Source organism: Schistocerca serialis, chromosome 3 (assembly GCF_023864345.2).
Source record: "Schistocerca serialis cubense isolate TAMUIC-IGC-003099 chromosome 3, iqSchSeri2.2, whole genome shotgun sequence".
NCBI classification, from domain to species: Eukaryota; Metazoa; Arthropoda; class Insecta; order Orthoptera; family Acrididae; genus Schistocerca; species Schistocerca serialis.
In genome coordinates, this window is record NC_064640.1 from 19,706,284 (window position 1) to 19,727,672 (window position 21,389).

General features: G+C 40.6%; 1 protein-coding gene across 1 annotated transcript in view; it reads right to left on the reverse strand.

Moving 5' to 3' along the window:
* LOC126469681 (tyrosine-protein phosphatase 69D) overlaps positions 1–21,389 on the reverse strand; it is a 400,445-nt gene that overhangs the window by 339,438 nt on the left and 39,618 nt on the right. Inside the window, exon 4 of the mRNA XM_050096833.1 lies at positions 11,881–12,016. Within this exon, the coding sequence (XP_049952790.1) occupies positions 11,881–12,016 (136 nt within the window). The remainder of the gene's footprint in view (positions 1–11,880; positions 12,017–21,389) is intronic.

The following is a 21,389-nucleotide window of genomic DNA, read 5'->3' on the forward strand; positions in this document are numbered from 1 at the left end:
GCACTGACTGTTTCTAACAACAAGGTGCCATTTCGTAATCGGGAACAAGACTTTACAGGACCTGCAATTGCGTCGACACCTTTCTGAATAATGAAAGGGTTGACTGTGGAGAAGTCTTGACCTTCGTCCGACCGAGGAACTGTGGCAACGATGGAAGAATTGTCTGTGGCTGAGACTCATTTAACTTTTGCTTGTGAGCGGACATAGTAGATGATGAGGAAACCATTGCGGAAGTATCCCCCATGATTACCGGCGTCTCCGATGGTGCGCTCTTTCCTTGTGAGGGCCCTCTCTGAGGGCACTCCCGCCTTAGGTGATTGTCCACACCTAAGGTCACAACTCCCGAGAAACGGACGGAGGGACCAATCGGCACTTTCGGAAGGTATCAGCTCGGGTAATCAAGTCTACCTGGGGCGGGGAATTAAGCGTTATCCCATCACCAACTACGCGTGGGAAGGTGTGGGTTGGCCTTCAGACACGCACAGGGAGGAAAAAAGAGAAAGGGAGGAACAGAGAAAAGGAAAGGAAAGAAGAGATGTCTGAAACGCCGCAGCGGAGAAAAAGGTAAAGAGAAGAGGTAAGGAAAAGAGAACGACAAAGACTTGCCAGCAGAGAAAGCGAAGAAGAGAGACTGTGTTACAGTTTCAAGTGTCCGTCTCCGGACGTAGGCACTAAACATACTCCCAGAGGGGGAGAAAGGGAAGGGAAGAGGTGGAGGTGAGGGGGGCAGGGGTGGGGGTGGGGAAAGATGGGGGATGGGGAAGGATGTGGAAAAGGATTGTATGCAGCCCGGAAAGGATGGAGGGCCACACTAGCACAGGGTCCCGTGCTCGCTAAGCACGTATCCACAAAAGAGTTGTGGACCCCCTGGGGGGTTGTGTGCACTTGTAGAATCAAGATCGCTTGTGACAGTAACATGCAGTAGTTGTTTCGATCGGTTTTTTTTTCTTTAACATCTGCCCAATTAAGTCTCTCTTCCTAAAAGACAGTGGTGTATATATTGCATTGTAAAGTTACTACGGTTTATGTTATGGCATGAGTAGAGAGGATGACCGTGTGTCCTATCATAAGAGTGTTTCTGTACTTGAGGATATGTACGGTAGTTTGTATAATTTAATTGTCAGTGCAATACAGCGATCTGTGTAAAATAACCGCTAAAAGTCTCATCTTCAGAAGGAAAAAGAAAAGGCGGACAGTGCTTCGATATAGGCGGTATCAGTAATTCGGTGCATAAATTCGATAAGAGCCAATGATAATGCTAATTCATTCACATCCCTTGTGCTGGGATATAGGAGCCTCTACATAGCATTGAGGATGTTTGCATGTTGAGAGCAGGAAGGGTATCACGTTAGATGTGCTGGGCCGAGTGAATTGGATGTTGTTTTCATAAACAGGTTCTATTAGGGCAAGAATTTCCGTGCACAGAACTGAGACATCATGAAAGCGAGTGTTAACTGGGACAGTATACAATTCCCGAGAGCCCGACTTTGCTCTCTTTTTTTTTTTTTTCTCACTCTCTCTCCAAAGCCGTGTGACATAAAAATAACAATGAGAACATTTTAGATGGCGAGACATCATGCAGATGTTTCGCGGAGAGGTGAGAGCCATGCTGGGTAGTTAAGTACGCTTAAACGGGTGTGTCATGTCTCACTAGGACCAATGCGCCCTGTGCTATTCTGTCAGCGGCGGTAAAGACATCTGCTGCTCAGAGTTGTCTCGTGTGAGCGATGTTGGAATTCTGTGATGTCAGTATAAGCATGACTGTATACATGTAAATAGAGGCGACTTTCAACCCCCTTTTGGTGGCGGCTTGCAGCTGTGCATGCCCCTTTGAGCGTCTGCGCTCCTGCGCTTTCACGTCACCCATGGTGTCTAGGTGAATACGTATTTAGATAGGAATTTCTCAGGTGCCAAGAATGAATAAGATGTCACCGTCTCATGCTTGCAGGTTCCGGGCGGGGGCCTGTGCGTGGTTTGACAGCTGATGGCCACATCACTTTGCACTCTAGTTGGCAGGGTGTTGGGGCTTGGTGGTGCTTGCGCACGTTGATTGCACTATTTTGCGAGCAGGCCTGTAGGCTGTGCCATGCGCTATTTGGACAGTTTACGAGTACTGAGCATGTCTACACATCACCGTGCTGCATCATTTAGGAGTAGTTTGCAGGTCTGTACTGAAATTATTTCGGAAAATTAGGAGTTGATTGCGTGTCTGGAGAGCGTTATTTAGTAGTAGTTTACAGGTGTGTGGGCTGTGTGAGATGGCCCCAAGCATGTCAGAGCGTGTATTTTGTGTCAGTGTGATAAATATACTGCATCCCTAAATAAAGTGTTTCAAAATAAATAGAGTGCAGTCATTCCTTACTCTGTATAGCAACCCAGAGCAGGCCGAGTCATTTTCGCGCCATTTTCCCCCTCCAGACCACCATCTTGAGTTATGTCACATGAGGGAAGACAGCACCATCTGGTGGTAGTGCTTTGCACTAGGTCAGTTGCAATCTAGATCTCGTGGTGCAGAAACTGCCTGCAAAATTAAGACTTGGGTTCCGAGTTGTTTTCCCACCATTTCCCCCGACCATCTTCGGTTATGTCACGAAACGGACAACAGCACCCTCTGCCGGAGGTACTGAGTACTAGGCCTTGTGGTGAACACATTGTATGCCGCCACCTTGAATAACGGTACTTGCGTCATCAGCTGACATCACAGTAGCGCCCTCTGGCGGCGACAATATGAACTAAGTCAGTTGGGCTCTGGACCTCGTGGTGAACACACTGGGTGCTGCCATCTTGGATTACGGTACTTGTGCCATCATCTGAAGTCATGAGAGCGCCCTCTGCTGGTGGCGATGTGTGCTACGCCAGTTGGGCTCTGGACTCAGTGGCGAACACACCTGCATCGAATTGTTTAACTAATAAAGACAAGTCCTTTTCTCCCACGAATCCATAGGAGGAGGTGGCGGTCAGGCAACTGAGGTTAGTACAAGTGTGCTTTCTTCTACGATTTTCTTAGCTTAGTAGAGATACGTGAATTGATCTTTGTTTACCACCAAAATTCAAACTTGGAGCCAGTTCGTAGGAGGAGGTGGCAGTCGGATGACAAGTTAGTGGAGGTAGGTCAAGTGATCTATCTTCTCATGTTTTTGTTCACTTAGTACAGATAACCAGGGTATGGTGCATTATCCTCTTGGAATTTGAACTTGGTGCCAGTTCGTAGGAGGAGGTGGTGGTTGGGTGACAAGTTAGTGGAGGTAGGCCAAGTGACCTATCTACCCTCGATTTTCTTTGCTTAGTAGAGATAACCGGGGTGTGGTGCATTATCCTCTTGGAATTTGAACTTCCCGCCTTTTTTTCTGGACAAGGGGGGTGTGGCACTTTCCTGCCAAAGTTCAAACTTCCCACCATCTTGGATAACCGTACTTGCGTCATTAGCTGACGTCATGGCTGCCATCTTGGATGACATCATCGCCACCATCTTCGATAACGGTACTTGGCAATGAAACCCTGTAGTCCCAGTACTAACATACACAGAGAAGGGCAGCATGAAGATCACAGGTTTGTTCGCCCCATGTCACAGAGATGCTGAAGAAACTGAACTAGCGCGCTCTAGAAGGTAAGACGTGAAGTACCTGAGAAAGCCTACTTATGAAGTTTCAAGAATCAGCTGTAATGAATATTATAGGAATGTATTGCAACTCCCTACATATTGTTCACACTTGGATTGTGTTACAGCACACACACAGGCATTTAAGCAATCATTCATACCAGTATCAACAGCAATTGAAATATTTATACCAAATAAATTAACACATGGGCAGAGCTGATCCCCATTGGTACACAAAACAGGTCAGAACACTGTTGCAGAAACAATAAAGAAAGCATGCCAAATTTAAATGAATGCAAAATCTCAAAGATTGGCAATCTTATACTGAAGCTCAAAATTTAGCACAGACATCAATGCAAGATGCATATAATAGTTTCCACAATTAAACTTTGTCTCGAAACCTGGCAGAAATCCAAGGAGATTCTGGCCGTATGTAAAGGGTTCTAGGGGCAAGACACAGTCAATACCTTCTCTGCATGATAGCAATGGAAACGCTATCGACAACAGTGCTGCGAAAGCAGAGTTACTAAACACAGCATTTCGAAATTCCTTCAGCAAAGAAGATGAAGTAAATATTCCAGAATTCGAATCAAGAACAGCTGCCAACATGAATAACAGTAGATATCGTCAGAGTAGTGAAGCAACTTAAGTCACTTAAGAAAAGCAAGTCTTCTGGTGCAGACTGTATACCAATTAGGTTTCTTTCAGAGCATGCTGATGCAATCGCTCCATACTTAACAATAACATACAACCATTCACTCGACAAAAGATCAGTACCCAAAGACTGGAAAGTTGCACAGGTTACATCAATATTCGAGAAAGGCAGTAGGAATAAGCTGCTAAATTACAGGCCCGTATCATTAATTTTAGAACATATATTGTGTTATAACATTATGAATTAACTCAAAAAGAACTGTCTATGACACACAGTCAAGTGCTACTGACAAGGGATTTCAAATTGATTCCGTATTTCTAGATTCCCTAAAGACTTATGACACTGTACCACACACGCAGCTTGTAGTGAAATTGCTCGCTTATGGAATATCGTATCAGTTATGAGATTGGATTCTTGCTTTCCTGTCAGAGAGCTCATAGTTCGTAGCAACTGATGGAACGTCACCGAGTACACAGAAGTGATTTCTGGCATTCCCCAAGATAGTGCTATAGGCCATCTGCTGTTCCTCATCTATATAAATGATTTAGGAGACAATCTGAGCAGCCGCCTAAGGTTGTTTGCAGATGATGCTGTTCTTTATCATCTAGTAAAGTCATCAGAAGATCAAGACAAATTGCAAAACAAATTAGAAAAGCTATCTGCATTGCACAAAAATTGCCAATTGACTGTAAATAATGAAGAAGGTGAGGTCATCCACATCAGTGCTAAAAGGAATCAGTTAAACATCAGCTACATGATAAATCAGCCAAATCTAAATGCCGTAAATTCAACTAAATACCTAGGAATTACAATTACAAACAATTTAAATTGGAAAGAATGCATAGAAAATGTTGTGAGGAAGACAAACCACAGACTGACTTTTAATGGCTGAATACTTAGAAAATATAACAGATGTACTAAAGAGACTGCCTACACTCTACTTGTCTATTCTCTTTTGGAGTACTGCTGTGTGGTCTGGGATCCTTACCTGATAGGATTAACATAGTATATCAAGAAAGTTCAAAGAAGAGCAGCACATTTTGTATTATCGCGAAATAGGGGAGAGAGTGTCACTGACATGATGCAGGATTTTGGGTGGAAACCATTAAAACGGAAGCATTTTTCATTGCGGCAGAATCTTGTCATGAAATTTCAATCACCAACTTTCTCCTCCAAATATGGAAATATTTTGTTGACATTGACCTATGTGGGGAGAAACAATCATCATAATAAAATAAGGGAAATCAGAGCTGGCACAGAAAGATATAGGTGTTCATTTTTTTGTGCACTGCTTGAGATTGGAATAATAGAGAATTATTGTGTATGTGGTTCGATGAACCCTCTGCCAGACACTTAAGTGTGATTTGAAGAGTATACATATAGATGTAGATTCTTCCAGTGCTCCATATGTGAATGGAATGGGAAGAAAGCCCAGTAACTGGAACAATAGGAGATACCCTCTGCCATGCACTTCAAAGTGGTTTATGAATATAAATATAGACGTTACTGGTAGGCTTATTATGTTATGTATCGAGTGGCAGTTGTGGACTGTTGCCTTCTGAAAGTAAACATTTGCCAGCCATTCAGACACACCATAATTTTACAATTCGTATCATATCATGAAACACAAACTCTTAATGTAGTATGAACATCTAGATCTGTGTACATACTTTGCAAAGAATATATGGAGTGTTCAAAAAGTCTCTCTGCAGTGCTGTATGATTGTTAACCGCGTGTGCCGTATGCTGCAGTGGATATACCAAAAATGAAACTCAGTGAAATACAAGTTATTAATTTATTGAATATTCATTTCTACTTACAGATTTTCACATTAAATGTTGAAAATGTCCCCCCTGTTGTTGAATACACAATTCAATTCTTCTAATCATGTTTCCAAACACAAGCTGTAACATTTCTTCTGTAACAGAAGCAGTGAAAGTGGATATTGCAGTTTTCAATTAATCGATGGATTTTGAACGGTTTTTATAGACAGTTAATTTCACTGCACCCCAGAAGAAAAAGGCAGGTGGTGTTAGGTCAGGCAATCATGGAGGCCAAAGTCCCTGTGAAATTATGGGATCACAAAAAACATCAGCAAGCAGTGGCATTGAAATGTGAGCTGTATGTGCGCTTGCACCATCTTGCAGACAATAATCATTCATTATTTCATGTAACACAAGTTCTCCTATGAATGGGTACAGAATATCACTGCAGTATTGTTGTGCATTTATTGTTTCATTGAAAAATATGGGACCCACAATTCGACATCTAGAAATTGCAATCCAAACTCCTGTTTTCACAGAATGAAGTGGTTCCTCACGAATACACAATGGATTTACAGTACTCCACATTCGAGAATTTTTCGAGTTCATGTACCCGGATAAACGAAACTACTACTCATCAGTGGAAAAATGTTTCATTAAGAATATCCCTTCCATTTTGTTGAATGAAATTTCTGAACCATTGACAATAATGCAGTCCCTTGCCATGATCAGTATTTTTCAGTTCTTGCACGGCTGTCACATTTTATGGGAAAAGTTTTAATTTTTTCCTTACAGCTGTGTGGGCCGTTCCGACACTAACATCAATTTCCTGGGTCAGTTTCCTTACTGACTTGTTTGGATTCGTGGACATTTTATCGAAAATATTGAGTAGTTTATCCTCAGACAAAACGATAGGACGACCACTTCTTGGTGCATCTGTCACTGAACCCGTAATTTGAAATTTGTTAATCAAATCTCGCACAGTATCGCGATGTGGGAGTGTTGTTTCCGGGAAAACTGGATTAAATGTTTGATGAACTGAAACTGTGTATTTACCTCCAGCTTTGAACACTTGTTCAACTAAAAACGCATGTTCTTTGATAGTTAGCATTTTAACAGTGACAAAAACAAAACAAACTAACAAAGGAACTAAACTTAAATATTCACGTCAACATGTAATGACACACACCAACGATGCTACTGATGCAGGCAGAGATAAACGAAACAGTGGAATGTTGAGAGAGTCCACTTGAAGGGAAGTAACCCAGGCAGGCAAACAATCATATAGCACGCGCAGCTAACAATCATATGGCACTGCGGAGAAACTTTTTGAACACCACATACAACAGTGCATGGTGGAGGGACCTTGTAGCACTGTTAGTCATTCCCTTTCCTCTTCCACTTGCAAATGGGGCAAGGGAAAAATGACCAGCCATATGCCTCCATATGAGTTCGAGTCTCAGTCTGGCACACAGTTTTAATCTGCCAGGAAGTTTCATTTCCGTAATACTTGTGTGCTGAAATTGATCCTCTTATTTTGTCTCTGTGATCCTTGTGGGATATTTATGTTGGTGGCAGTATAACTGTTCTGCAGTCAGTTGCAAATGCCGGCTCTCTAAATAGTGTTTCTTGAAAGAATGTCATGTTCCCTCCAGGGATTCCCATTTGAGTTTACAGAGCATTTCCGTACTGATATTTTCATTCTGCAGCAAAGTGTGTGCTGATATGAAACTTCCTGGCAGATTGAAAGCGTGTACCAGACCGAGACTTGAACTCAGGACTTTTGCCTTTCGCGGCAAATGCTCTACCATCTGATCAACCCAAGCACGACTCACACCCCATCCTCACAGCTTTACTTCTGCCAGTATCTCGTCTCCTACCTTCCAAACTTCACAGAAGCTCTCCTGCGAACCTTGCAGAACTAGCACTCCTGGAAGAAAGGATATTGCGGAGACATATGTATCCTTTCTTCCAGGAGTGCTAGTTCTGCAAGGTTTGCAGGAGAGCTTCTGTGAAGTTTGGAAGGTAGGAGATGAGATACTGGCAGAAGTAAAGCTGTGAGGACAAGGTGTGAGTTGTGCTTGGGTAGCTCAGATGGTAGAGCACTTGCCTGCGAAAGGCAAAGTTCCCGAGTTTGAGTCTCAGTCTGGCACACAGTTTTAATCTGCCAGGAAGTTTCATTTCTGTAATACTTGTGTGCTGAAATCGATCCTACCAGTACCAAACCTATTCTCATATCTCTGAATGCCTTTCATGACTTCCTTTAATCCAACCTGATGGGAAGCCCAAACATGGAGCAGTACTCAAGAATGGGTTATGGATTGGACTGTTTTGGGGGGGAGGGGACTAGACAGTGAAGTCATCGGTCTCATCAAATTAAGGAAGGGCGGGGAAGGAAGTCGGCCGTGCCCTTTCAAAGGAACCATCCCGGCATTTGCCTGGAGCGATTTAGGGAAATCACGGAAAACCTAAATCAGGATGGCCGGACATGGGATTGAACCGTCATCCTCCCGAATGCGAGTCCAGTGTAGAATGGGTTATGCAAAGATTTTATACACATTCTCCTTTATAGATGAGCTTCACTTTCCTAAAATTCTCCCAATATATCAATCACCTTCCCTGTTACTGTCCTTTGTGCTTGTTCCATCTCATATAGCTTTGAAACATTTCTCCTAGATATTTAATCGATGTGACCATGCGAAGCATCACACCACTAATTTTATATTAAAACATTAGAGAATTGTTTTTCCTACTCATCTGTAACAACTAACACTGTTCTCCATTCATCACACGAAATAGAATTTCTGTCTAAGTCATGCTGCAGCCTCCTAAAGTTATGCAATGATGATGCTGTACTGAACAGGTAAGTGTCATCAGGAAATAGTTGCCCACCACAACCCATCTGTCATATTGTTTATAGAGAACAACAACAGTCCTGCTACACTTCCCTAGGGTACTTGCCATCCAGGGCAACATACTGGGTTGTATTAATTAAGAAGTCTTCGAACCATTCACATATCTGAGAACCTATACCATATGCTCAGACCTTCGTTAACATCCTGCAGTGTCAAATGCTTTCCGGAAATCTACAGATATGAACTACCAGCTGACAGAAGCTTTTCTGTCTAAAGGAAGTTCACGAGGATTGGAACTTTAATAGTGGTAACTATTTATTTACAGCTTTTACAAAATAGATACATGTTCAAAGTTTTACTGACCTTCAAAGTAGTCACCAGCATTGTGTAGAACCCGTTGCCAGCAATGTGGAAGTCTTAGGATACTCTTAGCAGTGCCAGTTGTGTTGACAGAACGAGCAGTGCTGTCTGTGGCCCAAAAAATTTGTAGCAGTTCTGAAGCGAATGCCGAGAAGTGTTTCCCTCAGTTTAGAAATCGAGCTGAACTCACGAGGGCTTAAGTCAGGGGAGTGCAGTAGGCGGTATGGCACTTAGCAGCCCCATCAGTCAAACAAATCAGTAACAGCTTGCACTGTACGTGCATGAGCATTGTCCTGCAAAACAATGGTCAGGTCCTGCAGAAAGTGTCATCACTTCCGTCTCTAAGCAGGTTATAGGTTGTGTTCCAAAATTGAACAGCATAGAGACAGAAGTGATGACACTTTCTGCAGGACCCGAAAATCATTTTGCAAGACAATGTTCAAGCATGTCCAGTGCAAGCTGTTACTGATTTGCTTGACTGTTGGGGCTGCTAAGTGCTATACCACCTATTGCACTCCCCTGACTTAAGCCCTCGTGAGTTCAACTCGATTTCTAAACTGAAGGAAACACTTTATGGTATTCGCTTCAGAACTGCTACAAATTCGTCGAGCAATAGACTGCACCACTCCAACTGTCAACACAACTAACACTGCTAAGAGTATCCTACGACTTCCACATCGCTGGCAACAGGATATACACTATGCTGGTGACTACTTTGAAGGTCAGTAAAACTTTGAAACACGTATCTATTTTGTACGAGCTGTAAATAAATAGTTGCCACTATTAAAGTTCCAACCCTTCTATTATTTTCTAATTTGGAATATTCTCAAGAATTATGCAGTAAACTGACAGCAAGGATACTTACTTGCCTGTAATTCTGCAGGTCCATTCACATTTGCCCTTCATATGCACTAGATTCACCTGCACTTTTTTCTAGTTGCTTGGAACTTTGTGCTGGGTGTAAGACTTGTGATAAATGCAAACTAAGTAAGGAGCCAATGGTGAAGAGTACTCTGTAAAACCAAATTGGGATTCTGTCCAGACCTGGTGACTTACTTGTTTTTGACTCCTTCAGCTGCTTCTCAACTTCAGGGATACCTTTTTCTATGCCTTCCCCTCCATAATGGAGTCTGTGCAATGGTCAAACGATGGAACGTCTGTACGATTCTCCTGTGACGATGATTATTTAAATGTGAAATTTAAAATGCCAGCTTTTTTCCTGCTGTCTTCTACTGCCACACCGGACTGGTCAACAAGTGACCGAACAGAAGCCTTTGTTCGATCCACTTAGTGAATTTATGTAGCATCAGAATTTTCTCAGCAAGATCTTTTGTCATAACTTTTGCTGTTGTTGTTGATTCAACATTAACTTTGACAGTGGTTGCTGGGACTTCCAACATCGCGAATCTACATGTACTGTTTCTCATGGCCGAATGAGTCATTATGCAAAGCAGCTCAAATGATGTCTATATAATTTGAGAGGAAGCCTGTGAATTAAGTTCACTGGAAGCACAGCTTATGGAGGGAAGGGGCAGGGGGCAGCTACACTTTAAAACAGTTACATTAAGGAAATTTATATGTTAAAACGGACTGTCAGCACTCTTAGTCATTGTGCCTGCATACGTGTAACTGTACTATAACTTAATAGAGTCTTAAATATTATGGCATACAAGGAAAAATGAATAATCTATAGCAACCTGGAAGCAGTGATTTTTTTTAACTGAAAGAGGCACTACTGTCTTCACATCAAGATTCCAAGCCTACTAAACTGCATTAATATCACAAAATATAATACTAATATTGAGGTTACCACAACTACTTTGGAAAAATGAACAGAAGTTAAGAGCTCAAAATTAATATTTTTAGATAGGAAATCAAAGGCTAAACATGTGTAGTTCAAAGTGCAACACAACTAAAAATGTTCTCTGTAAAAGCTGAGGGTTCTAGAATTTCCTTACCACAAGTTTCATTCAATGGTTCATTCCACCGCAAAGAAAAGTCTTTCTAAAATGTGAAACACAAAGAAAATGTTACCAATAAGAGTGAGTGTTAACACCAGCAGCAGAGTAATATGGACATTCAAAGTTGCTGATGCGGATGTCGTTATAGTTAAGTATACACCATACACTACTATTTGAAATCTATATGACTAGAGTAATTTGAAGGGTATCTATTGCTGGAAATTCTTTCCCATTACCTAAAATCACTCACCTCTAATTCTGGTGCGCGTGACCAGTTTACCATCCAGTACTCCGGCCATATTCCACTGGCATCACCGGTGGATCCACCACAGTCTAAAGTTACTACCGATTGAAAAAAAAACTCTTCTAATTAGAATGATACCTGCTTGAAAACTTCTCTGGACTTACTTTTTTTTTTTTTTTTTTTTTTTTTTTTTAATGACTGACTCTCTGCATGTAATAAGAGATACAGGAATTTTATTTCCTCTTACATGATATTCATCATGGTGTTACACTGCTACATGTTTCCAGCCTCTGCTTTGCTCTCTCGACAGTATTATGTTAAGATCATTCTATCATCTCTCTTATTTGTACTCAATAGGTTTGTACATAGTTGCCCTATATCAGAAATATAACTTTCTACACACAAAACTGATAAACTTCTGTAAATGAAAGAGCAACAACTCACATTTCAGCATATGATGTTTCATCCATTCTGAACCATCTGAAATCGGTCATAGGATAGCCACAGAAAATGCACGATACATTCCCTGAACTAGTCACATTAATACGTCCTGATCCTCCAGGAAAAACTACAACGGGCACTGGAATCATAAAAGTGAAAGAATTAGTAAGGAACAATACCATCACCTACAAAATTGCAGCAAACTGTTGAGTATTCACAGTAAACATGACACAGAAATAACAAAAATGAATTTTTCCCCTAGTTCAGGTCTCAGTGATGTCTTTCATTTCTTTTCACTTTGCTGGTAGCTGAAAGACTCTGGTGTAAAACATGGTAAGTGACATTTTACTGTTTTTAAGTTATTAAATAGAAAGTTTTGTAATAAAAAAACCATGCACCATGAAGGAATTATCCAAATGGGACAGAAATTGGTAGATGTGATGTATATGTACAGAACAACAAGTAATTACAATTTCAGAAGAATTGGATGCTTGTGCGAGAGAAAGAGTTCACAAATTCAGCAAGTCAGAAAGTAACATATTGGTCCCTTATACAAGCAGTTATTCAGCTTGGCATTGATTGACAGAGCTGCTGGATATCCTCCTGATGGATATCATACCAAATGCTGTCCAATTGGCACATCAGATGACCAAAATCCCAAGCCAGTTGGAGGACCCTGCTTATAATACTCCAACTATTATCAATTAAGTTAGAGATCCAGCAACCTTGCTGGTCAACGTAGGATTTGCCAAGCATGAAGACAAGCAGTAGAAACTCTTGCTGTGTGCAGGCGGGCATCATCTTGGTGAAATGTGAGCCCAGGACGGCTTTCCATGAAGAGTAACAAAACGGGGCATAGAATATCACGGAGGTACCACTGTTTTGTAAGAGTGCCCTGGATGACAACCAAAGGGGTCCTGCTATAAAAAGAAATACCACCCCCACACTATCACTCCTGGGTGTTGAGATATATTGTAGGTGACAGTCAGGTTATCACACAACTGTCTGTCTGGGGGTGTCTCCAGACATGTCTTTGGTCTGTAATTTCATTGACTGGGTAGAATCGTTTTCAATGATGAGTCCCACTTTGAACTGATACATGACGGGCAGTGAAGACAAGTCTGGAGATGCCCCAGCCAGTGATGGGCCAGCAAGCTCACTGGATCTTATTCCAACGGAGAACGTTTAGAGCATTATGGGCACAGCCCTCCAACCAGCTCGGGATTTTTATGATCAAACATACCAACTGGACAAAATTTGGCACGATATCCTCAAGAGGACTTCAACAGCTCTATCAATCAATGCCACGATGAATAACTGCTTGCATATGGGTCACGAGTTGACCAATGTGTTATTGACTTGCTCAATTTGTGAACCACCTTCTCTTGAATAAACTGTCCAATTTTTCTGAAATTGTAATTATTTGTTCTTATGTACATGTACATCACATCTACTGCTCTCCATCTTACTCGGGTAATTCCTTCATGGTCTCTCTCTTTTTTTTTTCCTATAAGTGTATAATTATACATTTACAATGTCCCATTAGTCTTTGTATTTTCTATTAAATATTTGTGAACATTACAGAACGCACTGGTAAGGTTACAAAATGAATTTTTTAACTAGAAAATGCTATATGCACTATCAGACGAAAGGTTTTAGGATTGCCCAATAGATTTAAAATACTGTACTGAGCTTTAGTGTGGGATTTCTGAGGAATGCAGAGGTGTCTGGAAGCTGATGCAAACTTTGCATCAAGAAATCACTATGGCCCATCCTCACAGTGGCAAAGGCTTTGCACATAATATATTTAAAAAAAGTTGGTATCCAATATGTTCTTTTAGTAGCACAGTGGTGATGCCATCAAAGCAGCCCTTGGTAGTCTTTAAAACACACAACATCGTCTCACAACCATATCCTTTTTTCTTTGAGCAATGACAATACTATCTTGCTAATATTAAGATTTACATAATTTTGAAAATGTCAGAAACTGGCAATTTTTTCTCTGTGTGGCACCATGTATCAAACCATCGAGCTGTATAGAATATTTTTAGGTGAAATATTCTGCTGAATCTGCAATTTTTACACAGTGTTTCTCTTCACAAATTTGAGCTTCACTCATTTTCTAAGGATGACCTCGCAGTTTCACTTTTAATAACATGAAGTTTCAGTAGCCAACTATCCATAAATGTTCCATCATTTGCCTACTGCTGACTGCACGTGTAAAATATTCTCTCTCAAATCAACACAAAAAAAACAGTGGCCCATGCCCTGCTCACTTCTCATCCTATTGAAACATCGTGAGAAACTTGTTGTTGTTGTTGTTGTTGTTCTCACCATCATTATTATATCATTACTACTACTACAAACTTGCCGCAGTGGAATGGCCAGCATTCTTTAACAATCCAGACAGAAATACCATACATCTGTGAAACCACATTCTGTAGGAATCTGTGGAAAGACAAGACTAAAACATGGTTTCTGAAGATGGACAGCAGCATTTTCACTAGTTATAGGACCAACAGTCTGGATAATTAACTGACATGGCCTTGACACATATGCTCGTTAGTTTGGTACTGCGGACATCTGAAAGAAAACTACAGCTGTTATGTTTTCTGAGGGAATGCAGTTCTTGTATGGTTTAAGATGGCATCCTCTTGGATAAAATACTTTGGAGGTAAAATTGTCCCTAAATTGGATCGCCAGGCGTGGGGACTGCTCAGGATGATGCGGTCAGAAAAAACAAACTGGCATTTTATAGATCTGAATGGAATGTTAGATTCCTTAATTTGGTAGGTATGTTAGAAAATTTATAAAAATAAATAGATGGGTTTAAGTTAGTTGTAATGTGAATAAGGGAAGTGTAGTGGCTGGATGACTAAGACTTCTGGTCAGGTGAGTAAAGAATTAAAATACAAATTCAAACATGTGTAATGCAGGTCTAATAAGAAAACAGGAATGTGGCTGACTCCTGTGAACAGACAGTGAATACATTATCATAGCCAAGATAAACACCAGGGAGGGATGGGAGGGGGGGGGGGGGGGGATGACAGTGGAAGCTGTCTGGTAGAATTTTGTACTGAAAACAATTTAATCATTGCTAATACTTACTACCTGTACATGAACTACAGAAACTGCTGGAGAAAAGAGAAGCAGCAGCATGAATATCAAGAGCTGAGATGACAAGCCAGCATTAAGCAAAGATAGGATGGGTGGAAGGTGATAAGAATATACAGAAGGGCTATTAAAAAAGAAATGACCTTGAAGATGATGATATGGAAAGGGAAGAGGTGGTAGGTGACGATGAGATGGGAAATGATATACTGCAAAAATAATTTGACAGAGCACAGAAATATGTATGATCTACGTTGAAGTAAGGCCCATGAAACAAACAATATTCTCTCAGACTTACCGATACCCTTGGAAGAACATACAAGGCCCAAGTATTCCACATTATGTTTTGATTGAAGTCTGATACTATTTCATAATTCAATTTCCAAAAAAGGCAGGTGATGCCATGTGGGAATAACAAAACGTCAGTTTAATCAGCCGTGGTTGCAAAATGCTGACATGAATTGTTTACAGAAGACCAGGAAGAATCGACCTGGTGGAGATCATTAGATCAGTTTGGTGTCAGGTCAAATGACGAAACACTCGAGGTAGTGGTGATCTGATGTCTTACCTTAAAATATAGAAACGGCAAGCTTATATTAATAGCACTTGTAGATTTAGTGGTATCTTTTGACTATGTTGACTAGGATATGTGCTCCCAAACTTGGGAGGTAGCAGAGATAAAATATTGGGAGTGAAAGGTTATCTACATCCTGTACAGAAACAACACTGTATGTGTAAGAGTTGAAGAACATGAAACGAAAGCAATAGTTGAGAAGTGAGTGAGGTACAGTTGTAGCCTTTCTGCAGTTTTATTCAATGTGTAAATTCAAGTTCAGGTAGAAGAAAAACTTTGAGGTTTGCTGATGATTTGTAATTTTATCAGAGATAGTAAAGCATTTTGAACAGTAGAACTTCGTAGATAGTGCCTTGAAAGGAGTTTATATGATGAACATCAACAAAAATAATGACAGTAATGGAATGTAATCAAATCACGCAACACAGAGAGAATTCGATTAGGAAATAAGGCACTATAAGTAGTACACGAGTTCTGTTGAGGATACAGGTAAATATCTGTTCTTGTTTGAAGCACAGTAGAAATAAAATGCGGACTGGGAACAGTAAGAAATGTGCATCTGAAGAAAAACATTGTTACTAACTAAAATAAATTTAAGTGGTAGGATGAACTTTCTTAAGGTATTTGCCTGAAGATCGGCCTTATAGAAAAATGAAAAATGGCCGATAAAATGGTAGAGATAAGAAGAAACTAGCAGCTTCTGATATGTAGAGCTACAACAGAATGCTTAAGATGAGCTGGATAGATAGGATAACTAATGAAGAGGTATTGAATTAGACTGGAGAGAAAAAAAAGTATATGGCACAACTTACCCAAAAGAAGGAAATCAAGGAAATGTCAATTTGGTAATGTGGCGAGGGGAGGGGAGGGGAGGGGAGAGGGAGGGAGGGAGAGAGAGAGAGAGAGAGAGAGAGAGAGAGAGTGTGTGTGTGTGTGTGTGTGTGTGTGTGTGTGTGTGTAGGTGCACATGCGAGCATGTGTGCGTGTGGCGGGAGGGGTGTGGGGGGTTGGGGGGGGGGGGGGGGGGGGAAGGTTGAATTGGTAGAAGGCAGCCAAGGCTTGACCACAGTAAACACATTCAAATGGACATAGGTTGCACTGCAGTACCTATGCAGAGATGAAGAGGATTACACAAAATAGACAGACACAGAGAGCTACATTCAATGAGTCTTCGGACTTGAGATGACGATGACTACAATGACGATGACACTATGAATAAAATATTCTCGGGTTTCAATCCACGTCAAATGGTTAACTGTCCATGAGCTTACGGCAGAGATCTCCTCTGCCTTTGTCAAGTGGTTAACAGTCATCTGAATTCCAGTGCCGTGCTTATATAGCCGCATCGGCACCAGTGACATCACTGGGCTAATTCACACCCCATATATGGCAATGTTTTCGTGAAGTGACCACCGCACTAGCTTCAAGTCCCCAATCATAGGATCCCAAGCCTTACTCAGCTGCAAACCACTGTCTTTATTGAGGGTGTTGTCCGATATTTTGATCTCTATTGCTTCATGTATTATGATATCCCAGAAGCTTTTGGCCCATTTAATAATAGAAGGATCATCAAATGCAATTCAGTGTTGTTTTCCAGTGCATACTACCCTACAGCTGAATTTTTGGGACAGCGTAGGTGGAAATACCTTTCACATTCTATGTGATGCTGTTCAATAGTGTGGACAGTCATATCAACATAAAACTGCCCATAACCACACATTATTTTCTATGTGTTCTGAGCCCTACATCACCTTCACAGGCTTCATTAGTTGCCAGACGTTTGCTGGGGGCCTGAAGACTGTATTGATCTTCTTTCTTCAGGAGCTGGCTAATCTCCCCTGTTATTGAGCCACAAAATAACAAAAATGCCATCTTCTTTGTGTCTCCTTCAGCAGTCTTCTGCTTTTGCAGCTTAAATGAAACAGCTTGCAAAATGTTTCTGTTGTTGTAAATGTCTACATCTACATCACATCTACATTGATACTCCGCAAGCCACCCAACGGTGTGTGGCGGAGGGCACTTTACGTGCCACTGTCATTACCTCCCTTTCCTGTTCCAGTCGCGTATGGTTCGCGGGAAGAACGACTGTCTGAAAGCCTCCGTGCGCACTCTAATCTCTCTAATTTTACATTCGTGATCTCCTCGGGAAGTATAAGTAGGGGGAAGCAATATATTCGATACCTCATCCAGAAACGCACCCTCTCGAAACCTGGCGAGCAAGCTACACCGCGATGCAGAGCGCCTCTCTTGCAGAGTCTGCCACTTGAGTTTATTAAACATCTCCGTAACGCTATCACGGTTACCAAATAACCCAGTGACGAAACGCGCCGCTCTTCTTTGGATCTTCTCTATCTCCTCCGTCAACCCGACCTGGTACGGATCCCACACTGATGAGCAATACTCAAGTATAGGTCTAACGAGTGTTTTGTAAGCCACCTCCTTTGTTGATGGACTACATTTTCTAAGCACTCTCCCAATGAATCTCAACCTGGTACCCGCCTTACCAACAATTAGTTTTATATGATCATTCCACTTCAAATCGTTCCGTACGCATACTCCCAGATATTTTACAGAAGTAACTGCTACCAGTGTTTGTTCCGCTATCATATAATCATACAATAAAGGATCCTTCTTTCTATGTATTCGCAATACATAAAACTTTACATAAATGGCTCAGTTCCCTCAACAGGCTTTTTGCATCTGAGGTAATTTCAGCTTGATGTACCAAGGTCCTCAGAACAAACCATTTCTGTGCTGAGTGGTGGTAGAGGAGGCATGCAGATACCGATACATGTGAGTGGGCTTGCGGTCAACACTGTGACCGAGGTCCCCATTTGGTTTTTGGCAGAGAAGAATGTCCAGGAACTGTCATTCTCTACTTCCATTCTGAACTTAATGTGGCTATGGATGATGCTGATGTGTTCCAGGAACTCTGATCTTTTCATGTCAATGAGGCCACATGACAAAGGTATAGTTGGTGTAGCGATAAAAACAACTAAGCTTTGCAGGAGCCATGTCCTTGATGATGTCCTCAAAATGCTCACCATTAATAGGTTTGCTACAATTGGAGCCAATGGCCCACCCATCGTATTTGGCCAGTCTCCTGTCGATGCAAGCTGGATGTTGTGCGCACCTTATACAGAATATGGCGGATTTCATCAATCACATTAAACATCTATGTCTCTGTGAAGGGAATATTTTGGTTAGTTTTGATGTAGATCCCTAATTCACATGTGTGCCCATCACAGACTCTATAAAACTGCTGACCTACCTCTTTGACGACACCATTGAGGATTTTTTAAATATACACTGACATCATCACGTTTTTTAAGTGGTGGAGAGTATTTCAACCTGACGGACAGCTTTGTGATAGGGGACCATTAGCTCCACTTGTCATGAACATCTTTGTGGAGCATTTTGAGGACATTGCCTTGGACACAGCTCCTGCAAAGCCTAGTTATTATTATTATTTCTTTCTTGTCTCAGACGTTATGTCTGGTTAAAAATGGAAGGTGACGTGGACCTTGATCAAGCGTGACTTCCTTTTAACTGTACGGTATATGTTACATTGTATTTAGGAACTTTCGGGTAATTGAACAAGTGTCAATAATTACAGATTTCTGTAGTTGTATATATAAGTTTGGATGTAGCTGTATTGCATTGATGTACTGGTGGATATTGTGTGGTATGACTCCTGTAGTTGATAGTATAATTGGCATAATGTCAACTTTATCCTGATGCCACATGTCCTTGACTTCCTCAGCCAGTTGGATGTATTTTCCAATTTTTTCTCCTGTTTTCTTTTGTATATGTGTTGTATTGGGTATGGATATTTCGATTAGTTGTGTTAATTTCTTCTTTTTATTGGTGAGTATGATGTCAGGTTTGTTATGTGGTGTTGTTTTATCTGTTATAATGGTTCTGTTCCAGTATAATTTGTATTCATTGTTCTCCAGTACATTTTGTGGTGCATACTTGTATGTGGGAACATGTTGTTTTATAAGTTTATGTTATAAGGCAAGCTGTTGATGTATTATTTTTGCTACATTGTCATGTCTTCTGGGGTATTCTGTATTTGCTAGTATTGTACATCCACTTGTGATGTGATCTACTGTTTCTATTTGTTGTTTGCAAAGTCTGCATTTATCTGTTGTGGTATTGGGATCTTTAATAATATGCTTGCTGTAATATCTGGTGTTTATTGTTTGATCCTGTATTGCAATCATGAATCCTTCCGTCTCACTGTATATATTGCCTTTTCTTAGCCATGTGTTGGATGCGTCTTGATCGATGTGTGGCTGTGTTAGATGATACGGGTGCTTTCCATGTAGTGTTTTCTTTTTCCAATTTACTTTCTTCGTATCTGTTGATGTTATGTGATCTAAAGGGTTGTAGATGTGGTTATGAAATTGCAGTGGTGTAGCCGATGTATTTATATGAGTGATTGCCTTGTGTATTTTGCTAGTTTCTGCTCGTTCTATAAAGAATTTTCTTAAATTTTCTACCTATCCATAATGTAGGTTTTTTATGTCGATAAATCCCCTTCCTCCTTCCTTTCTGCTTACTGTGAATCTTTCAGTTGCTGAATGTATGTGATGTATTTTATATTTGTGGCATTGTGATCGTGTAAGTGTATTGAGTGCTTCTAGGTATGTGTTACTCCATTTCACTACTCCAAATGAGTAGGTCAATATTGGTATAGCATAAGTATTTATAGCTTTTGTCTTGTTTCTTGCTGTCAATTCTGTTTTCAGTATTTTTGTTAATCTTCGTCTATATTTTTCTTTTAGTTCTTCTTTAATATTTGTATTATCTATTCCTATTTTTTGTCTGTATCCTAGATATTTATAGGCATCTGTTTTTCCATCGCTTCTATGCAGTCGCTGTGGTTATCCAATATGTAATCTTCTTGTTTAGTGTGTTTTCCCTTGACTATGCTATTTTTCTTACATTTGTCTGTTCCAAAAGCCATATTCATATCATTGCTGAATACTTCTGTTATCTTTAGTAATTGGCTGAGTTCTTGATTTGTTGCTGCCAGTAGTTTTAGATCATCCATGTATAGCAAATGTGTGATTTTGATTTTGTGTTGGTATGTTCCAGTAATATTATATCCATAATTTGTATTATTTGGCATGTTGGATGGTGGGTTCAGAGCAAGGCAGAACCAGAAAGGACTTAATGAGTCTCCTTGGTATGTTCCACGCTTAATCTGTATTGGCTGTGATGTGATATTATTTGAATTTGTTTGGATATTAAGTGTGGTTTTCCAATTTTTCATTACTATGTTTAGGAACTGTATCAATTTAGGATCTACTTTGTATATTTCCAATATTTGTAGTAACCATGAGTGGGGTACACTATCAAAAGCTTTTTGGTAATCAATGTACGCATAGTGTAGCGACCTGTGTTTAGTTTTAGCTTGATATGTCATCTCTGCATCTATTATCAGTTGCTCTTTACATCCTCGTGCTCCATTGCAACAGCCTTTTTGTTCTTCATTTATAATTTTGTTCTGTGTTGTATGTGTCATTAATTTCTGTGTAATGACTGAAGTTAATATTTTGTATATTGTTGGTAGGCATGTTATGGGGCGATATTTAGCTGGGTCTGCTTGATCTTTAGGTTTCAGATAAGTTATTCCTTGTGTAAGTGTATCAGGGATTGTGTATGGTGGTTCTGCAATGTAATTGTTAAATAATTTAGTTAGATGTGAATGTGTTGAGGTGAATTTCTTTAGCCAGAATTTTGCTATTTTATCTTTTCCAGGGGCTTTCCAATTGTGAGTAGAATTAATTGCTTGGGTGACTTCATGTTGCAAAATTAT